A 20,425-nucleotide genomic window follows, 5' to 3' on the forward strand; every position below is an offset into this window, starting at 1 on the left:
TCAATTATTTTTTGTGAAGAGGATCTTGAAATTCACAACTTGTGAGTATTTCTCCTCCCGTTTTTGTTCATAAAATCCATTTAAATACCTGATGTAACGTTGAACATCCAAAAGTCAATGAAGTTTTATGAAAAGTCAAAACTGAACCACAGATATTCACTCATTATAAAATGAGTTATTTCATTCATGCAGCATGCAGACTACAAGCAAACACAGGCAGGATTATTCTCACCTTTACCTGCTCTATATGTCTTGGCTTGATTGACTGGCATGGGCGTCATAGGTATAGGATACAGAGGCTTAAGGAAATAAAAAGAAAATGAAGATTAAGCTCTCAAGATATTAGGAATGTATCTTACCACTTTCTCTTAGTTGTATATTGCTAGAGAGCCAGCTCTAAAGTTTCCTGATTCTTAATAGTCATTAAAAAGATAAAGTCACACCCACAGCTAAAAGGACAAATCCCAAACTACAGTAAATCTAAATCATCTTTCTGACCAGAAAACATTTTCATAGTTAGGTCCTTATACCAACAATATACCACACTGCATGCCTCCACTTTTTAGAGAAAAATTGGGGGGGTGGGGGGGAGAGGGTGACTCACCATACAGCATGTGGGATTTTAGTTCCCTGTGTGTGTGCTTATTTGCTCAGTCATGTCTGACTCTGTGACCCCACGGACTGCAGTCTACTAGGCTCCTCTGTACATGGGGATTCTCTAGGCAAGAATACTGGAGTGGGCTGCCATACGCTCCTCCAGGGGATCTTCCCAACCCAGGGATTGAACCCTAATCTCCCTCACTGCAGGAGGATTTTTTACTGTCTGAGCCACCAGGGAAGCACCTTAGTTCCCTGACCAGGGATCAAACCCAGGTCCCTTGCAGTGGAAGCACAGAGGTCTAACCAATGGACCCCCAGGGAAGTCTCATGGCTCCACTTTTAAATATCTCTGTTACACCATCACTGTAAGTCACTGCGCACCTACAGAATACTTGGTGTCAAACATAAATAACTTACAGAGGATAAACGAACAAGTCAAATTCTATGACTTACTTGCACGCCCGGGCTCACAGGGACCGGATACATCATATTTGGTGCAAAACAAACAGGCTGAGTATAAACTGGAGTTGGCTGCTGATGACCCACCATAGATGGGCTAGGTTGTGCTTGAGGACGAGGCGAAGTTGGGGTGGTAGAAGGCTTTGGCTACAAAAACAAAAATCAACTATCTTAAGGTGAAAAGGTAACTATTACTACAATCTGAGGACTGGTTTCCCCCATCTTTCTCAGTTTTACTCACTGTTAATTAGTATCTCTTAATGAAAGTTATCTCACAGAAAATAAACCTGCAAGTGTTTAAAATAAAAAAAAGAAATACTTGGTAGAAAGTTAATGTAAATGTTATATCAATTAATCAACAATGCTATTAAAAATAGCAGTGATGATCTTTAAGAACTGGAAAAAAGTGTTTTTAAAAATTAAAAAATAATCTTTTAAAAAACGTATCTTTCAAAGTCAGTAAAATAATAACAGTATATCTATGAACCTGAGAGCCTAGCAGGCCAACCATCTTCAAATTCTGAGTCAGAAAGATTAAAAAATTTGCCTCGGACTACATTATTAATTGATAAAACTAGATTTTTTTCTTATGGTTCAAAAATATATATTAATTACCACATAATAAAAAGGAACTTTAACTAGAAGTTGTTTCAGCATACTGTAACTGAATTTAGATGAAAGGTATGGGAAAAGAAGTATTACTACTACTAATTTTTTTTTTTTTTAAGAGACTAGATTTACTACAAAGAGAGAGAGAAACTTACCTGAGAAAAAGAACGAGGGTTGAACTCCTTTGCATTGGGATTCAACGTTGATTTCCTCACTTGCCTACACCAGAAAAAAATAAAGGCCAGTGAAATCTGCATGGAACTTATGCCACTATAGTCTTTTATACCTGACAGTTTTTTAAAAACTGCTAAATTTAAGTAATTCTCACTAGAAGATCATTCTCTTCCTTAAAACACACACATACATACTTCCCACTGCTTAATCTGATAATTGCTAGTCAAAAAAAGACAATTTTTTAAAAAGTGAAATATGCAAAGCTTTTGAGCAACCAACAAAAACAACCTGAAGACAGTAGCCCCTTCTAAAATATATTTAAAAGCAATCCTTAATAAATCAAGTCTCTAACATATAGTAATTTTTTTCTGTGACAGTGTTTCCTATACAAAGTATCTTGGGAAAAATCATGACCATAATAAAAACTTTTGCCTCAAATCAAGAATAAGTGCTCCCTGACGTATCAACAAGCTGCATTCCAAAAGTTCAGCTGTTTAACAGCGTTGTAGAGAATGCAGAACAAATCAGCCAATGGTGGTGTGATTAGATTCTAAGACTGACCCACAAAAGCCCCACTTAATTGATAAGGGGCACCAGAATTTTCTCTCTTCTTGGCAGTGGCAGTTCTTAGCTCTAGCAGCACAGCAAGGAGGTGGGTACTGACTAGCATACAGGGGGTATCAGTCCCAAACCCAGTAATTTTCCAACTCCCTGTATATTTATAAATTAGCTGTGCTTAATTTATGCACAGTTGTTTTTTTTTTTTTTTTGCCAAGGGATGGAAAAACATGGGAGGAGGGAAGAAGAGTATAGGGTGCAATGACTTAACTGACTTAAAATGTTATTTGTTAAGACCAGTTGTATTTAAGTTGAGGGTTACATATAAAGCAGTCTAAAAGTCTAGATAAATTCTGGAGTTGGAAGGTCCTGGACACCTTAAGGAAAAGTGAAGCAAAAGGGTGTGCTAAATTCCAGGTTTACTCACTCAGCTGCGTCTTTCTTCTCCTCTTTATCTTCTTTCTCTTGTTTACATCCTGGACTGGAAGTCTGAACCCCTTGGGATGTGACCTCAGGTCCCCTCTTGTGCTCCGTGTTACTGAGGACTGAAGGGGAAATGCTGGGGCTGCTCGGCTTGCTGCTGCCACTGGTGCAGTTGCTGCTATTTTCAATGAAAGAATCCTTAGCATTTGGTTCAATTTTGTCTTTGATCAAATCTCTTGATTTTTCTCCCTCTCTATTTTTGTTTAGCAGCTGATCCATAGATTCAGAAGTAGAACTTGGCTGTAACTAAATAAAGGAAATAATTATACTTAAATATTTTAAATAACTCTAGTAATCATTTTTTTTCCCCGTGAGCACAAACTAGTATTTGTAAGCATGAAATATTCTGAGTAACACTCTGTTCATACTTTACAAGTAATGTTTTCATTATAAGGCAACAATAATGAAATGTCTATACAACCTAACTATAGTCATGTAAGCACTCAAATGTCCTAGCCTGAAAACTCTGTACTGAGTGCATACCATGTGTCAGAAATTGTGCGTGCTGGAATAGTTCCTATCCTCCCAAAGCTTTCCCTCTGGATGAGATCAGACACTAACCAACTAGCGTAAATGGGGATTCCAGAGGAAAAAGCAACTCATGGAAAGAGAAGGCTTCTCAATGAAAATGTCATCTGAAGTGGCAAAGATATTGGGGGTCTGGGGAGAGTTTCAAAAAGGGAGTAATACACTAAGTAAAAGAAAAGAAACTGCACATTTAAAGACCCAAAGGAAAGGAAGAAGATGGCCCTATGTGAAATAGAAAAGTACTGGTAACTGGAGCAAGAATGGACACAAAGTGAGTCAAGAAATGATAAGCTCACCCAAGAGGAACAAGATGATAAAAGGACTTGAAAGCTATGCTCAGGATTCTAGCTTTTAATTCTCAGGATAATGAGAAATCACTGAAGAATTTTAAGCAAGATTTACAGTTCACAAAGATGAGTGTAGCAGCCCTGTGGAAAATGAACTGGAGGAAGCTGAGTAAGGGTATAGAGAGACTTGTTATGCATGTTGGACTAAGACTTGGGCTTGACCTTGAGAAGTGGTGGGTTGGAAATTCTGAAGTAAGTCGATTCAGAGGGAGACCTGACTAGACATGCAGGTCAGTTAAGACTTCATAACCTATAAGGTATAGGAAACCACGAAACAGAAGCACCACCAACAAGAGCCGAAGACAAACACGTTGGTAACATAAGTGATGGGGTTTTTAAGTTTGCAGACTAGAAGCAAGCATTGCTACTATTGTCTGATAATGACTTAAGATGCCCTACTCCACAGAAGAAAGAAAACAGGGATAGCTCAAGGCAAAGAGAAGGAAAAGGGAATCATTAGGTCCCAACGGTGGAAATGAGAATAAATCCAAGCAACAGCCCAAGGCAGTAAGAATAAGCTAAAGAGCAACTGCACAGAAAAAGAGGCTGCAAGACTAGAGAGGGACAAACTATCTCCTGAGCCTCAAGAAAGGCAGACCAACGTCAAAATCTCACTACTGGGAGCCTTGGTGTCCTGGCAAGCAGTACCACACATCTCAGGGACTTCTCAAGTTTCACTGCATCACTAATATAGTTACAGAGCCTCAAGCAGTTGAAGGCAGAAAGTGATAACAACATTTGGACACAGTCAGAATTTAAGTCACAATACAGGTACTTAATGTTTTGCCAAGGCTATACATTTGCAATAGTTTGAAATCAGAGAGCGTGATACTTCTAGCTTGTTTTTTCTAGAGATTTCTTTGGTTATTCAGGGTCTTTTGTGATTCCATACAATTTCTACTTTTGTGTTTTTTCTGTGAAAAAAATCCATTGGAATTTTGATAGGATTGCACTGAATCTGTAGATTGCTTTGGACAATGGGTATTTTATGGGAAAAGTAAAATTCTTATGTGACTCAGTAAAAAACCCATGGTTGCCAGTGTAATTTTGCTTTATCTATATTTTGGTAATAATTAATATTTACTGAGTATATACTATGAGTCAAGAATGGTATTAAAACCGTTTATAGGCAGTATCTCATTAATTCTCACAAGAACACAATGAAGTAGGTTCTACAATTATCCCATTTGGGCTCAGGGGAATCTAGATAACATGCCTCAATGTTGTACTGAGGACAAGATATAAACATAGATCATATACTTATCTCCAAAATCCACACCATTAAGCTGTAACAGATTGAATTACTAGCAATTCTTTTACACAAATAAAGCTATCAGCACCCTGCACAGAGCTAAAGTAGAGCTTCTTGATGGCTCTCTGAGCAGAGGAGCCCCAGAACTGTAGGATACTCCTATTTCTGTCTGAGTGAAGGACCACAGATTTTGTGAACCATCATAGTTTACGGCCATGTGCACACCATGAGAGTGGCTATGATGATTCATTCATTGAACACTGCAGCACACAGAATGCATTAGCTACTGTCCAAACCACTGCTGGAGGATGAAACACACAGATGGTTAGCCCTATCTTACTAGCCATGTGACATGGGGTAAGTTAATTTATCTTTGCCTCAGTTTCCTGATATACACATTTCAGAAACACACAGAACCTGCTTCAAAATGATGACAATAAAGGATTTATTACATAAGCTCTTAGAACAGTCTCTGATACATAGGAAATAATAGTTAAACTAATAACATTCCTTTATCTAAAGATAATTATAAAGCCCATCCTCAGACATTCTTTTACAATCATTTCTTTGCTTTCTAGTATTCACTTACAGACCAGACAGTTATTTATAAGAGACTTAATAATGCTTTTGAATTTTCAGGTCCCCCCAAATATTGAGAAGTCCCAAAGAAATAAGTTCTAAAGCTGCAACTACACAGAACTTTAAAGAGTCAGGTATTAAAGGTTTATAGAAAGTTGTGAACTGATAATATGAAGAGCCAAAATGTTTTCTATTAAATGACGAAACAATAAACTTAAAAAAATACACTAACACTAGTATAGACGGTATGGTACTGGCAAAAAGGACAGACATATAAAGATCTATGCAGGAAAAGTGAGTATAATTATACACTCCCAACTTTGTGGTTAAATGATTTTCAACAAAGGTGCAAAGTCACTTCAATTCAATCCAACTGAATGTCTTTTCAAAAGATGGTGCTGGGACAACTGATATCCATTGGTAAAAGACTGAATTTGAAACCCTATCAAAACTATGTTTTAAAAATCACTCAAAATATAAATTGGTGCAGCCACTATGGAGAACAGTATGGAGGTTCCTTAAAAAAACCAAAACTGAGTTATGATATGAATCAGCAATCCTACTCCTGGGTATGTATCCAGAAAAGATAAAAACTCTAATTCAAAAAGATATGTACACCCCAATGTTCATCAGCAGCACTATTTACAATAACCACGACACATAAGCAACCTAGATATACATATCAACACATAAATGGATAAAGATGTGTGCTGTGTATACACACACAATCAGCCATAAAAAAAGAATATGTCATTTGGATAAACATGTGTGCTGTGTATACACACACAATCAGCCATAAAAGAAGAATATGTCATTTGTATTATTTGCAACATGGCTGGACCTAGAGATTATCATACTAAGTGAAGTAAGTCAGGCAGAAAAAGGTAAATATATGACATGGAATCTAAAAAAACGACAAACAAACAAACATACTTATATTACAGAAATAAACGCACAGAAAATAACTCATTGTTATAAAAGGGGAAGGGTGGGGATATATAAGGAGTTTGAGATTAATAGATATAACGCTACAAAAATGAAATACAAAAAATACATGGAACTACTGTATGGCATAGGGAACTACATTCAGTATCAAGAAATAACCTACAATGGAAAAGAATCTGAGAAAGAATACACACACACGTAACTGAACCACTTTGCTACACACCTGAAACTAACACAACACTGTAAATCAGCTACACTTCAACTTAAAAAATTAACTCAAAATGGAATCCAGCTCTAAGTGACACTTTTAGAAGAAAACAACAGTAAATCTTTATGACTATGGATTAGGCAATGGTTTATTAGATATGACAACAAAAGCACAAGGAACAGAAGAAAAAAAAACAATATGAATTGGACTGCATCAAAATTATAAATTTTGTGCTTCAAGGGTCAATAGCAAGAAAGTGAACAGACAACCCACAGAAAGGAAGAAATTGCAAACCCCACATTTGATGCAAGACTTGTACACAGAATAAACAGAGAACTTTCACAATTCAATAAAAAGATAACTCAATTTTTAAAATGGGCAAAGATCTGAATAAACATTTCTCCAAAGAAGACATACAAATGAGCAATCAACACATATATAAAAAGATGCTCAATAGCATCAGCTGTCAGAAAAATGCAAGTCAAAACCACAATCAAAACAACAAATAGTAACAAGTGCTGGTAAAGATGTGGAGACAGGAACCCTCATATACTGCCAGTGGGAATGTAACATAGTGCAGCTGCTTTGGCGAAGAATCAAGTTTTCCTCAAAAGGTGAAGGACAGAGGTACCAGACAAAACAGAAATTCCACTCTTAGGTATATACTCAGAAGTGAAAACATATGGTCACACAAAAACTGTATACTAATATTCACAGCAGCATTATTCACTATAGTCAAAAAGAACCCAAAGACACATCAACTGATGATAAATGAATAAATAAAATATGATCTATCCACACAATGGGGTATTATTCATAAAAGTATAGAAGTACTAACATAGGCTACATGGACAAATCTTGAAAACATGATGGTAAGTGAAAAAGCCACTCACAAAAGGCCATTTATTGCATGGTTCCATGCACATGAAGTGTCCACAAGAGGCAATCCATGAAGAAAAAGATCAGTGGTTACTGGGGGGTACGGGCGTGGGAGGGGGTGGAAGTGTTTGAAAGCAAATGAGCACTGACTGCTAAGGGCTTATGTGATGGTTGTATAAACTGTGTGAATATACCAAAACCCACTAAACTTATACTTTAAATGGATAAATTGTATGATATATAAATTATACTTTAATAAAACTGTTTAAAAAAAAAGTACTATCTCATATACTTCAAAGTAAAAATTTTCCTTCCTTCATAACATAATAAATTCATGCAAGTGTACTATAAGAACAGAATGAAGGCTTGACTGTAAAAAAAAAAAATACTGACAAAATACAAGTAAATGGGCAAGGACATAACATTTATATCAAACTGAAGATTAAACAAAATAATACCATCTGTGGTTTAGGGATGTATTCACATGCAGTGTAAAGAACCGCAAGGAAAGAAACCCTTCACTAGGCAGGAGATGCAGCTGAGGAGGGCAACTACACAGGAGACTGTTTGTTGGAATGCTTGACATATCAAGCTGGTAGTGGGCATCTGGGCAGTCAGTCATTGTTCTTTGTATTGTGTCTATGCATTAACTATAGCTTAAAAAATTAAATTTACAACTGTTAAGAGCATTAAAGTAGAATAAATGTGTTAAAAGTATGAAGTAATATTTAAATTTAATATTTTGAATGGTGCCAATAAGTTAGGAATGATGCTACTGGCAAAAACTTAAATTTTTAGGAAGCCAGAACACAGGCTAGGAAAAGGCTGGTTTTGCCTTTGATCCATTCAACTTTTATCAGCCTCTGAAAAAAAAAGGGGGCTGAATTAATCAGATTTTTCCCCATTAACATGATGTTTCAGGATGATTTCTTGATTTGGTCTCAAAATATACCTTGATATGTACAGTATGTTATAGTAAATGCTAGGCAAAAGAATGAACAGTCATCCAGGAGAGATCAGATCCAGCAAGTCTTTAGAGAAATGATACTGCAGAAAGATTTCTATCACAATCCATTTGTGCACGAGTATAAATCTGCAACCAGGGTCCAATTGTCATCAAATAATATAATCAAATGAGTATCAAATAACAACTTATGTTGACTTCCAATATCAGAAGTACATTCTCTTTCATTTAGTATCTGTTGTTCTTATCAAATCTCATGATTTTAATTACCTCACAAAAAGCATAGGCAAAGACAACTATGAGAATGTTTAGCTTTCTATAAACATGGTTTGATTATTCTGGGTGTATATATAATGCATTTTTTAGTACATTAAAAAAAATTTTTTTTAATTCTAATTCATTAGTCAATACTATACTTACCCTAAAATCATTCTTAAATTTCTTTAAATCATCAATCTGTTTTCTATGTTCAGAAACAATTGGTGATATACCTGCAAAATTAAGGAAGTGTTAGATCTAAAATAATTTTAAGCTAAAGATTAGAAATAAATCTGGATCTAACTTAAAATTCTTTTAGGATAGGATGCTAGAAATGAAAATAAATTCTATTATTAAAATAATTAAAAACTCAACATATTAATTACAGATTTTGACATGTTAAATTACACATTTAAATATGTACAATCCTAAGAAAAAGTATTGACCAAAAAATACTCAATACTGGGCATGAGATTAAGACATATTCTCTCTTATTTCTAAAGACTTTTTAAAGCTCTAACCTTTATTTTCAGCTTTTGAGAAGCTGGATGATGTCTCACTGGGCTTCATATTTTCTTTATTCCCTGCAGGAGAGTTTTGCCTCTGATCTTGAAGCCTGGAATCTTTAGCTAGAAAATGATATTTTACAAAAACTCAAGTTAGATAAAAGCTATAAAAGTAAAATGAGAAAATATTCAACAATTTTGATCCTTTTTGTTTTTACAAAAGAACATTTCATTTAAATAGAGGCTTTCCAACTTTGCAGACATATGAAACATGAACTTAATTATATTGATATTTACTACCCAGGAATGTAAACTATCTTAACAACACACATTGAAGAATAACAGATGAGATTAGTAGTATTACTTAAACAACTAACTGCATTTATATAAAATTTTAAATGTGCCCTCAAATACACTGTTGTTCTAGTTTAGTCGCTAAGTCATGTCTGACTCTTTTGAGACCCCATGGATCCCCCCGCCTGCCAGGCTCCTCCATCCAAGGGATTCTTCAGGCAAGAATACTGAAGTGGGTTGCCATTTCCTTCTCCAGGGGATCTTCCTGATCCAGGGATCGAATCCGTTATCTCCTGCACTGACAGGCGGGTTCTTTCCTACTTAGTTACTAGGAAGTCACCCTCAAATACATACCTAAGAATAAAACAACACAGACACTTTTCGTAAACTGTTAAACCTCTAACACACAACTTCATAAAAGACACTGTGGATCTGGAAGCCCTTTCTTACATACCCTCAAGAGATGGGGTAACAGCTCTGTTGGATGCAGGACTGGCAGGTGTAGGAGATGCAGCTGGTACAGGCATAGCAACAGCTTCAGCTGGGATAATACCAGCTTGGGGAGAAGCAAGAACTGGCCCACTAGGAGTATTTCCAATACTATTCTGTCTGGGAGACCTGGGTCTGTGTGTTTTAGGGGATAATCTTGGAACTACAAGAAAGAGAAAAGTTACCCATTATATTCTCAAGCTAAATGTCACTTCTTCAAAACAGTGTCTCTGAAGATCTAGGTAAAAGAGTTCTATCTGACCTCCTCCCCCAATTACTCTTTATCCCATCGTTCTGTTTTCTTTTCCAAAGTCTCAGGAATAGAGGTGATGATGGAGACAACAAATATCTCAAAAATGAAAGCAATTATTACTAATACCTATGTCCAACAGTAGTTTTCTAACTAAATATATTAATTTTAAAACAAAGTATTTGAAATGAATTTAGAAACTGGATTTCTAAGGTAGGAAAAATGCTACTTTTTAGGATAAAAATAACAACACTCTCTACTAAAAAGTAAGACTGTCTCTTTAAAGTAGGACAGTGTTGGGGGGATCCCTAAGAAGTAGACTTCTTTGTTCCTCCTTCAAATAATAAACTTGAACATCTTTTAGCAGTTTGCAGCCAATCCTATATACTCCTTAACACATCAAAATTTATGTTGCAGTAATTAAGGAAATCAGGAACTCACTTTAGCTGAGACAGATAATCCAAGGTGGGGTTCGTATTTCAATGACTTCGAAATAAGTATCTAACAGGTTTCATATTTCATTACAAACCTATTCAGATTCCAAAGATCTAGAGAAAATGGTTCAATTTATTTCACTTTAGTGGTTCTTTACTTTTTTATGTCAAAAGGATCATGGAAGAAAGTATTACTTAACAACTATCTTTTTTCTAATTAATATAGAGTAAACCTCTAACACCATTTTGTGCATATCTCTTAACAACTGTGATTTTACTCTTTTACTTCTATAATGCTGTTACTTTCAAAATTCATTTCCGGGTCATCTGAGTAATGTCAAATAATGATACAATGAAGAAATAAATATTTTAGAAATTCTATTTTTTTGTTAATTATTTCCTTGTAATTGAAGACCAAAGAAGAAAATAGAAAATTAAAAGGAATTTACAGTAAACTTAAACCTAAAATTATATATGAAGGTGAGCAATGTGTATTAACTAAAGATATTTAATGGAGTTGGATATATTTTTGTTTGTTTAAAGATTTTTTTCTTTTAAAAGTCCCATGCATTGATTAACAGAGTTTATGACCAAAAAACACACAATCATTACATGCTCAAACTCTAGTTATCATGGAAGCAATACATTAAGTAGCAAAAGCAGTTTTAACCTAATTCTAAGATCCTGTCAAAGTATATTTTTTACACTTTCATAGCTTCCATTAGCACATTCTTCGGGCTAATCACAGAAAATTTGGGCTCCTGTGTTTGTTATTACTTACAAGTGAAATATGGTCAGGAATTAGTGCCATATATAGATACTAAAGAAACCCACAGGACCTAGGCCCAGAATATTGCCTGGCATAAACTAGGATATCAACAAAAATGTATGGGAAGAATGGGGGGTGGGGGAAAGAAATACATAGCACTGTAAGCCCAAAATATTAATAAATGTTTGTGAAAGAATCAATGAACAAGGCTGCTAAGAAGACATGAAATATGATCCCTCCAAATGTTGTTTATGTACTATATTTGCCTTCCATTTGAGTGGAACTTTAGAAAACTATAAAGTATATTCATATTTATGAACCCCATATGAATCTCACCTAAAACCAGAGAATAGACTAGGGAAAAATTACTTTACTCACTGAGAAAACTGAAATTCAGGATGATCACATGATTTGCCCTTAACATATGGTGAATAACTGGTAGAGCCCAAAATAAAAATAGTTTTCTCAATTCCTGGTTACTCCACTATTTTTTATACACATAGACTTCCTCACATAGAGCTCAAGCTCAGCCCTTTTCACATCCAGTAGAATAACAAAATGAACACTGTTATTATGCTCCAAGCCAAGTGTCACCTACCTCCGCTGACCACGGATGACCATGTGCCCCCTGCAGGACTGGTCCTTGCTGTTGGAGGAGCAGCTGCTTCACTTGGTGGGGTATGGGATACAAATTCTAGGCCACTGGAAATGGAACCCCTTCCAGCAGAAACTCTGTGATTTCGAGGGTGTCGCTGGGCCTTTGGGGACATCCTTGGAGGCCCTAAGAAAGGAACAGTGAACATCACATAAATGCCACAATGTCCATCAGTACTACTTTTCTGCTAAATACACATAGCCCATTCTTTCTCTTTCCCTTCCTCCCTTTCCCACACACACACACACACACACACACACACACACACACATTCTCCCACTTTCTCTTTCATTCCTTCTTGGTTTAAAAAAAAGAAAATAAGCACCATACATATTTTTGGCCATACTTTTTCAGAATTATTTTGTGGAATGCCATAAAATTTTATAAATAAATTTTATTTTGTTCCCTTTTATTTTTTAAAAAAAGGGTAGGATGCAGTTGGTGGTAAGAAATCAAACAATAAGATGTCACAGCTCTTCAAAGATCTTAGCAATTTGTTTAATCTATATCCATTATTTGTAGGTATATAAAAATAAGTATGACAAAATGTTTATAAAGTTATAGCTATATGATGAAATAAATTTTTAACATACACTTTTGGCTTTCTCCCTCAAATTTGCTGTATTACTTCTAAGACTAGGAAAAAAAATTACTGAAAAAACTACTGATACACCTTTGTAGTAGCTAAAAAAAAACAAAAACAAAAACCAGTCCTCACCTGTAGAGTGTCTCAGACTAAACAGGCTGTGAACTGAAAATTCTATGGCTAAGGCACTGGTTTGTATACTAGAGTAATTTACATCTGGGGAAGAAATTTGCACTATATGAATCATCAAAATCCCACATCAATCAATTCTGTCACATTAGTGATTTCTGTTTATAAAGAAGTCTACTATGCATTGAAGCAAAAGTGTCAGGTGAAAACAGTAAATACAATGACTCTTACAACAGAAACCTGACAGTGGTAACACTTGGCAAACTCATTCTTAATGCCAAAGCCAATGCTCCTCACCCCCTTTTTTTTTTTTTTTTGCCCATGCTACGTTGGAGTGTGAGATCTTAGTTTCCTGACCAGGGATTGAACTTGTACCCCCTGCAGTGGAAACCAGAGTCTTAACCACTGGGCCATCAGGTAAGTCCCTTGCCAAGCTCTTTAGGATGTCAAATTAATTTGTGTCCTCAGTAAGAATACAATCATGAGCACAGTCTTACAAAGAGTGTTACTATAATTTTTAACTGGAGATATAATTTATATTGAAGATGAGTTAAGAACTGGGTATTTAAATATTCATACATATTTTTTACATCCTTTTACAGGAAAAGACCAAGAAAGATGGCTGACACAGCTCAGTGAAATCAAACTTTAAAAAGTTCAGTTTTTGGCAACATGTGAAATACTTATAGAAAGAAAATTTATTCTAAACACAGAAAACCACTGTATTTCATAGTTTTATTTTGAGGTTCACATTTTAAAAATGCTTCAGTGTCACCTAACTATATGACTAGAAAACACTAATTCTAATTAGTTAAAAAGAAAAACTGAATAATGTAGCCTCCCTGAACATGCAAAAGGTAAACTTTTATGTGAATCTGTACATCTAACAGTGGTGAACAAGCTCACATTCAGTAATGTGAATTTTATCTAACACATTCTCATGATATGAACATCACTTACACAAACAACAGACCACAACAAAATATGTCAACAGAATTTAACTTCTCATTTACAGGCCACCATCATAGGCACTTGAGTAAGGAAGTCACCTTGAAAATCAGCCTAACATGTTGTTCAAGATTAGCTGCTTCAGTCAAGATCACATGACCTCGCTGCCTGGACGGCAACAATTTATTAAAAAGCAGCCAATACAGTTTTCTTCAGGGAAGCATTTTCTGCCAGAAAGTTGTATTCATCTCAATATAAGTGATATCAACTGTAATTACAATGAATGAGAATTACAGGATTTTATTCTTTTTTTTCTTTTGATAGGGTAAACAAAAACAAAACAAAAAACCCCTAAAGATTCATACATTGTTTTCTACAATAACAATTTTATCTTAGATTAAGAATTTCCTCTAAAGACTTTCACTACAAAATATTACAAAACTAATTAAAAAAAAATCCCAAACACAAAATCAAACTCTATATTGTAATTTAAGGGTAAACACACCAAGGCAGCCATATGCAATGTCCCTCTCAAAAAGGACCATTAAACCACCACTCCTACCTAAGGTTAACAAGCAGATTCACTAGTATGAAGAAGGTTCACTGTTTACCATTAACCACTGTGTACACTGTAAAGTGGGAGGGAGAAGGCCCTGGGCTGTAAAAGAGCTTCATTACCAGGCAGAGACAAACCCCCATTCTCACAATTCAGGATAGTTCATAGCTTCATACAGCATTTATCAAATTTCTAATAAACAAAAGGTTAATAGAAATAGTTTTAATAAACTAAAGTTAAAACACAGAAATTATAGGTTATTAAATAATGAAGAGGAAACTATTTTGTAATTATAAACTCACATAGGAGTTAAACAAAGACAAACAAAAACATGAACAAATTGTGGTATTGTACCTTCTGAAGACATGCGTTTAGGCATAGTAGAGACAGGAGCTGGAGAACCATGAGCAGAGGGGTGAGACGGGGGTCTGGATGGCCGCGAGGGGGGCCTGGAGGGCGGCCGTGTAGGGGTGGCTGCCCGAGGTGGAAGAGAGTTGGGACCTGACTGGTAGCGAGAAGGTGGGCGAGAGGAAGGAGATGGGCAAGGCGATGGCCAGGGAACACCTGACAGAACAAATGATATGAAGGAAAGTATAAAAACTAAAGAAAAAAATGAGGGAAAAAAGTAAACAGAAAAAAAGTAAAATGACAAAAATGATTTCTTGTACATTTTAACCCTTTGAGGACAGTCATTTGATTTGTGATAAGTTTTAGCATAACTTAACTGACATAAATTCACATTTTACTTTAACCTCCTTAAAATTAAGTCTGTTTAAATGAATACACGTTCCCAAAGGGTTAATTAGGATCTACACATACTATTGAAGAAGACAGTTAAGACTTTGCCTATTCACCTGCTTCTATAACTGTTTTTTGGAAAATCAATTGTTAAAAGGAGAATAACATACACTAGGTAATTTCACACAGTAAATCACAAAACTCAGGGATAAGATTATTTCTTATTTAGTTTTATCTTTTGAAACAGCTATTATAATCCCATTAAAAATACTAGTTTCTTATAACTGGTTTTCTTCTAGTCTATACCTAAATATAAGGTTGAGTTTGAAATAACATTAAGCAGGTACATTTAAGTAGAACATTACTTTTACTATTTTCCAGAGTCACAGGAGTGAGAGATTAATATTCACTGCCTTTTCAAAAAACATATTTTAACCTTATCAAGTTAGAAAAAGAAGGTGTATCTTCTAAATAACTTATGCAGTGAAACATTTAAGAGACTGCGTAATAAACAATCCAACTACAAAGCAGTCATCACCAAATAAACTGACACTGAGGGATATGCACAGGTCAAAATACAGCTAACATGTAACATGACATCACTTACCTTAATCTTAGGAAACAGTCCAGGTCTCCTCTCCATAGGGTTCCACACACTTGAGTATCATACATTTCCCAGCCCCTTTCAGGTTTTTTACTTTTAAAATTCTGTTCATAAACAACTAAAATTCTTTACTCAGTGAGCAAAGAAATCTCACCCCAATACAAAGTATAGAAAATACTCAAGAGTGTTCATTTGGAGAGGAATTCTGGAGAAAGACTCAATGAAAACAAATGAAATTGGAAACTTAGTGTTCTCTATTTGTCTAACTTTCCAAACTTAAATACCTAAAATTGAATGCCCACTGTTCCCCCCCGGTTAGTATCTAAAACACCACCAATATTTTAATTACCATAGTTCCATACAGTCTATGGTACTGCTGTTTCCAGTATCCCTGACTTGTATGAGAGAGCCATGACCCATGAGCCATATTTAACCTAGATCTGGAGGGAGAATAGGGGAAAAAAAAAAATCTTCCTACTAAAGATGCAAGTTTGCATATTTTAGTTAAACTAAACTATAATATCTGCCTTTATATTGAATTTTTATTTTTTTAAGCACTTTTTCCCCACCATCTTCACATGACTGTTGGCCATGTCTTGTACTGCAAGGTACCTCAAATCCTCTTGAAGTAAGCAGAATATAAATATATAAACAAACAGTTCATAAAAATGAATTTATATTAACCACTGAGCATTTCACACAGATTTGGATTTTCCATGTAAACTATGTCTAAATAATTTTATCGTCCAGTGTTTTTAAAATTGAGAACCTACCCAGTTTCCAATTTCTTTATATGTGGAGTGTTTTTTTGCCAAGTGAATGTCTTTGGTTAAATTTAGCATTTTACCTTAATACATGAGTATTTCATCATGTTAAATTCTGTATATGCCAACAACATACTAATTTTTACAATTTTACTAATTTGATATCCACAAAGGCAAATTTTAAATATTTACTGAAAACTACTCCACAGAAATCATTAAAAGGTATGCATCCTCTTATCAACTAAGTAAAACTGTGAATATTCAGAAAATTATATCTTTGATCAATGAGATTGACAAATTTGGTCAAAATACTTGCCTCCATTAACTACTCTTTGGTCTGAACCAGAATTCGGGTTGAAATCTGAAGTGTGAGAGGTGGATCTTGATGGCATGGAGCCCGATCCAGGCTGGCCCATACGTGGTGAATTCTGACGCCCACTTCCCCAGGATATGACTTCTCTATTTCTTTGTCCAGGAGGAATATATTTATTTTCCCTGGAAATGAGAGATCCTCTAAATCATTTTATCCTAATAGATACCAGACCAATGAAACTTATCTAAAAGCAATTTAGGCAGAAGGGAACGCTTGTTATTAAAAGGTTAAAAACAAACCAAATGGCCTCACTTCCAGACACCCTTATTCTTCCATTTTACTCTAAGCTCTAGGTCTGGCCTTTCTTTTCCCTCAGATTTTCCCCCTAAGGACAAAATAAAACAAACATGTATTCATTCATTCTTGTCCTACTTGATCTCCTTATGGCTGTTTCTATCAATCATCATCTGTCTTCTTGAAACTCTTCTTCCTTGGTTTTCTCTGCAATCTCTTCTCTTTGTAGCTGTTCATTAGTTTTTCATGGTTTTCACATCAATCCCCCAAATCCACACTGTCAGCCTCACAGTCTCAGTATCTCTCACTGAACACTTAAATTCAAATCACGATTCCTAAACTGCAAGTGCCTTTAGGACAGAATGTGTATCTTATTCTACCGGGTATGTAGCAGGTGGTTCTCACAACACATATTTATGAATAAATTCATGAAAGATCTGTGAGCCCTTCGAATGCAATAAATTGCACAAATGGACTCACTGTACCTCCCCTCAAGCTTGCTTGGTGTTTTCTGTCTCTAATACCGGTACAACCACCAATCTGTTTAGTTATCAAATAAACTCAGGATCACCCCTGGTTTTTCTAACCTTTCTATCACTGGTCCTGGTCTCATTCTCACACTTGAACTATTTCAATACAATAACTGGCCTCTATGTCTCAGCCAGTTCTCAATGTCACCAGAGTTGGTTCATCCCATACCCTGCCTACAAGGTGCTCTTTAACATGACACACACAGAGTCTCACTCCTTTGGTTCCTATCACCAGCTACTACCACTGCAATGTCAACATACACCCTGTATTCCAGACATACAAAACAAGGTTTTTCCTCAATTGGACAAGTTCTTTCACCTGTCTTCACCATGCAAGGAATTCCTGTTTTATGCTTCTGTGAGTGACAGACAGATCTACTATCCTATCATAAAACATCACCTCATTTGTTAGGTATACTCTGATCCCACAAGGTTACGCTTGTTCCTTTTCCCTTGCATATTCCTAGTACTCTGATCACACCTCTAAACTAGGAAATCATACTGAACTGTAATTATGTTATATGCACCCCTCCCCCAACCTGTTCATTTGTCTTTAACAAGCTCTTCCAGACCTTGGCTTGCTCGTCACTGTATTTCCACCACTTGGCTCCACAGAAGTGATGTTCAGAAACTATTTTCCAAGAGTACTATAATCTTTTTACTAACAGAACCTGAAACCAACTCCATTTGCATTCTCTACCTAAGCTAAGTTAAAGGAAGATGAAATATAATAATAATAATACACCTTCTCACACAGACCTTGAGTTGTGTATCCAAAATACTGCATCATGATTTCCTTTAAATACCTAGTGTTTATGTTGTGGCCCTCACGTTCACTGGAATTTCTCTGAACTGCTGTGTATTTTTCTTCTTCACTCCTATCATCATTTTCCAGGGCCACCCGGGCTTTATACTGGGCACTTGATTCAATTTCTTCTGCTAACTGGTTTGCCCTTGCTTCTCGTTTTAAAAATTCTTCTGAGTTATCCCTTTCTAAGGGCACCCTGAAACAAATGAAAAGAAAAAGCAAAGTGTGTATTTTAAAGTAACAGTTTACATATCTGTCACAATCAACTATTAAGGCATTTGTTTAAAATGCTGGTAAAAACTGTAAAAGAGCTATAGTCATCTACTTATAAATCAAAATTTGAATTTTCTTATTCCTTTTTCCTTAGAGTAATATAACATTTCCAAAACTGGTTAAATTACCCATTTCCCCATAACCTCTGCATTTGTCAATTTAGTTTTTACAGTGCAAAAAAAACACAAAATTTATTTAGAACAAAAAAATCAGAGTATAAATAAGCTACATTTAATCCCTATTTTAATGGGAGTTTATCAGTGTAAGAAGTAACAATAATATATAGTCACATAATTGTTTAACTTAAAATCCAACAGAGGACTTCACTGGTGGTCCAGTGGCTAGGACTCCATGCTCCCAAAGCAGGCGGCCTGGGTTCGATCCCTGGTCAGGGAACTAGATCCCAAGTGCTGCAACTAAGACTTTGAGCAGCCAAATAAATAAATATTAAAAAATAAAACAAGTTAAAAAAAAAAGTCTAACAGAAACATTTATTCAACATAATTTAAGCTGCTGCTGCTGTTGCTGCTGCTAAGTTGCTTCAGTCGTGTCCGACTCTGTGCGACCCCATAGATGGCAGACCACCAGGCTCCCTTGTCCCTGGGATTTTTCAGGCAAGAATTCTGGAGTGGTTGCAAATCAAAGGCAAATGCACTAAAACAAAAGCAAGCTTTAAAAACTTACGTATATGAAGACAGACTGCTATCGTATGTAGACACTACACCATAATTTTCTTCATTATATCGAAACATATCGTTGGGATCCCATCCATTAGACTAGAAGAGAACAAAACTCATTTTTCAAAATAACAAAATATTGTCTTCTTTAATGCAGTTATAATCAAGATCTACATTAACAATTATCTATCATACTATTCAAGCAAAACCTAGCAAAAGTAAAAAATATGCAAAAATTTGCTTTAAAAACGTCTTAAGGAAAAACTTCTCTTCTACATATCAGCCTCTACAAGTTGGTAAATAACTACAGCTGAACTTTGAACAATTCGGGGGGTGGGGTGTCAGGTGTACCAACTCCCTGCACAAGTGTAAAACCTGTAGATTCAACCAACCTTGAATCGTGCAGTACTGTAGTATTTACTATTGCAAAACCTAAGTGTATAAATGTACCAGCATGGTTCAAACCTGTGTTGTTCAAGGTTCAATTGTGTTTGAAACAGTTATTTGAGATGTTTTAAGTTCAGAACATTTTAGTTACTTCATAAACTATCAATCTCAGATCAGGGTTCTCTCCTTTTCCCACTCCTTACAGTGATCTTTCTACAAGGTATTTTACCTGAAACCTCTTTGAGTGAACTGATCATCAGGTCCAATTGATAAAAAGCAGTAAAATACAGCACATAATCATTATCCATGTCAGCAGAGAGCACAGCATCATCTGAGCAATGTTGATGGCAATTTCAGGACAAAACCTTGCCTCTAAAATCACCCATCCACTGTGGCTCCTTCTGTGCTGCTTCAGATAGAACTGTAATACAAATCTACCAATCAACTACTTCAGCCTAATATATGGGAGCAGGAAATCAGTTACCTATAGAAACTTTAAAATCTGCTCTTTTAGTATATGCTCCATGTGAAAAATTTAAAGTGTGCAGAAACATATCCAGTGAAAAGTAATACTGCCA

General features: G+C 35.6%; 1 protein-coding gene across 9 annotated transcripts in view; it reads right to left on the reverse strand.

The window, feature by feature from the left end:
• The window catches only part of ATXN2 (ataxin 2), a 101,982-nt gene that overhangs the window by 25,728 nt on the left and 55,829 nt on the right, over positions 1-20,425 (reverse strand). For 5 of the 9 annotated variants that reach the window (XM_055549748.1, XM_055549739.1, XM_055549742.1 and 2 more), the window contains exons 7-18: positions 19,468-19,559; positions 18,509-18,706; positions 16,882-17,060; positions 14,814-15,023; positions 12,184-12,366; positions 10,098-10,295; positions 9,365-9,472; positions 9,006-9,076; positions 2,828-3,129; positions 1,824-1,887; positions 1,054-1,206; positions 233-299 (exon numbers count right to left, since the gene is read on the reverse strand). In XM_055549748.1, the coding sequence (XP_055405723.1) occupies positions 233-299; positions 1,054-1,206; positions 1,824-1,887; positions 2,828-3,129; positions 9,006-9,076; positions 9,365-9,472; positions 10,098-10,295; positions 12,184-12,366; positions 14,814-15,023; positions 16,882-17,060; positions 18,509-18,706; positions 19,468-19,559 (1,825 nt within the window). The remainder of the gene's footprint in view (positions 1-232; positions 300-1,053; positions 1,207-1,823; positions 1,888-2,827; positions 3,130-9,005; positions 9,077-9,364; positions 9,473-10,097; positions 10,296-12,183; positions 12,367-14,813; positions 15,024-16,881; positions 17,061-18,508; positions 18,707-19,467; positions 19,560-20,425) is intronic. The other 4 variants (XM_055549741.1, XM_055549743.1, XM_055549745.1 and 1 more) reach the window with 3 other exon arrangements.

Source organism: Bubalus kerabau, chromosome 16 (genome assembly GCF_029407905.1).
Source record: "Bubalus kerabau isolate K-KA32 ecotype Philippines breed swamp buffalo chromosome 16, PCC_UOA_SB_1v2, whole genome shotgun sequence".
Taxonomy (NCBI): domain Eukaryota; kingdom Metazoa; phylum Chordata; class Mammalia; order Artiodactyla; family Bovidae; genus Bubalus; species Bubalus kerabau.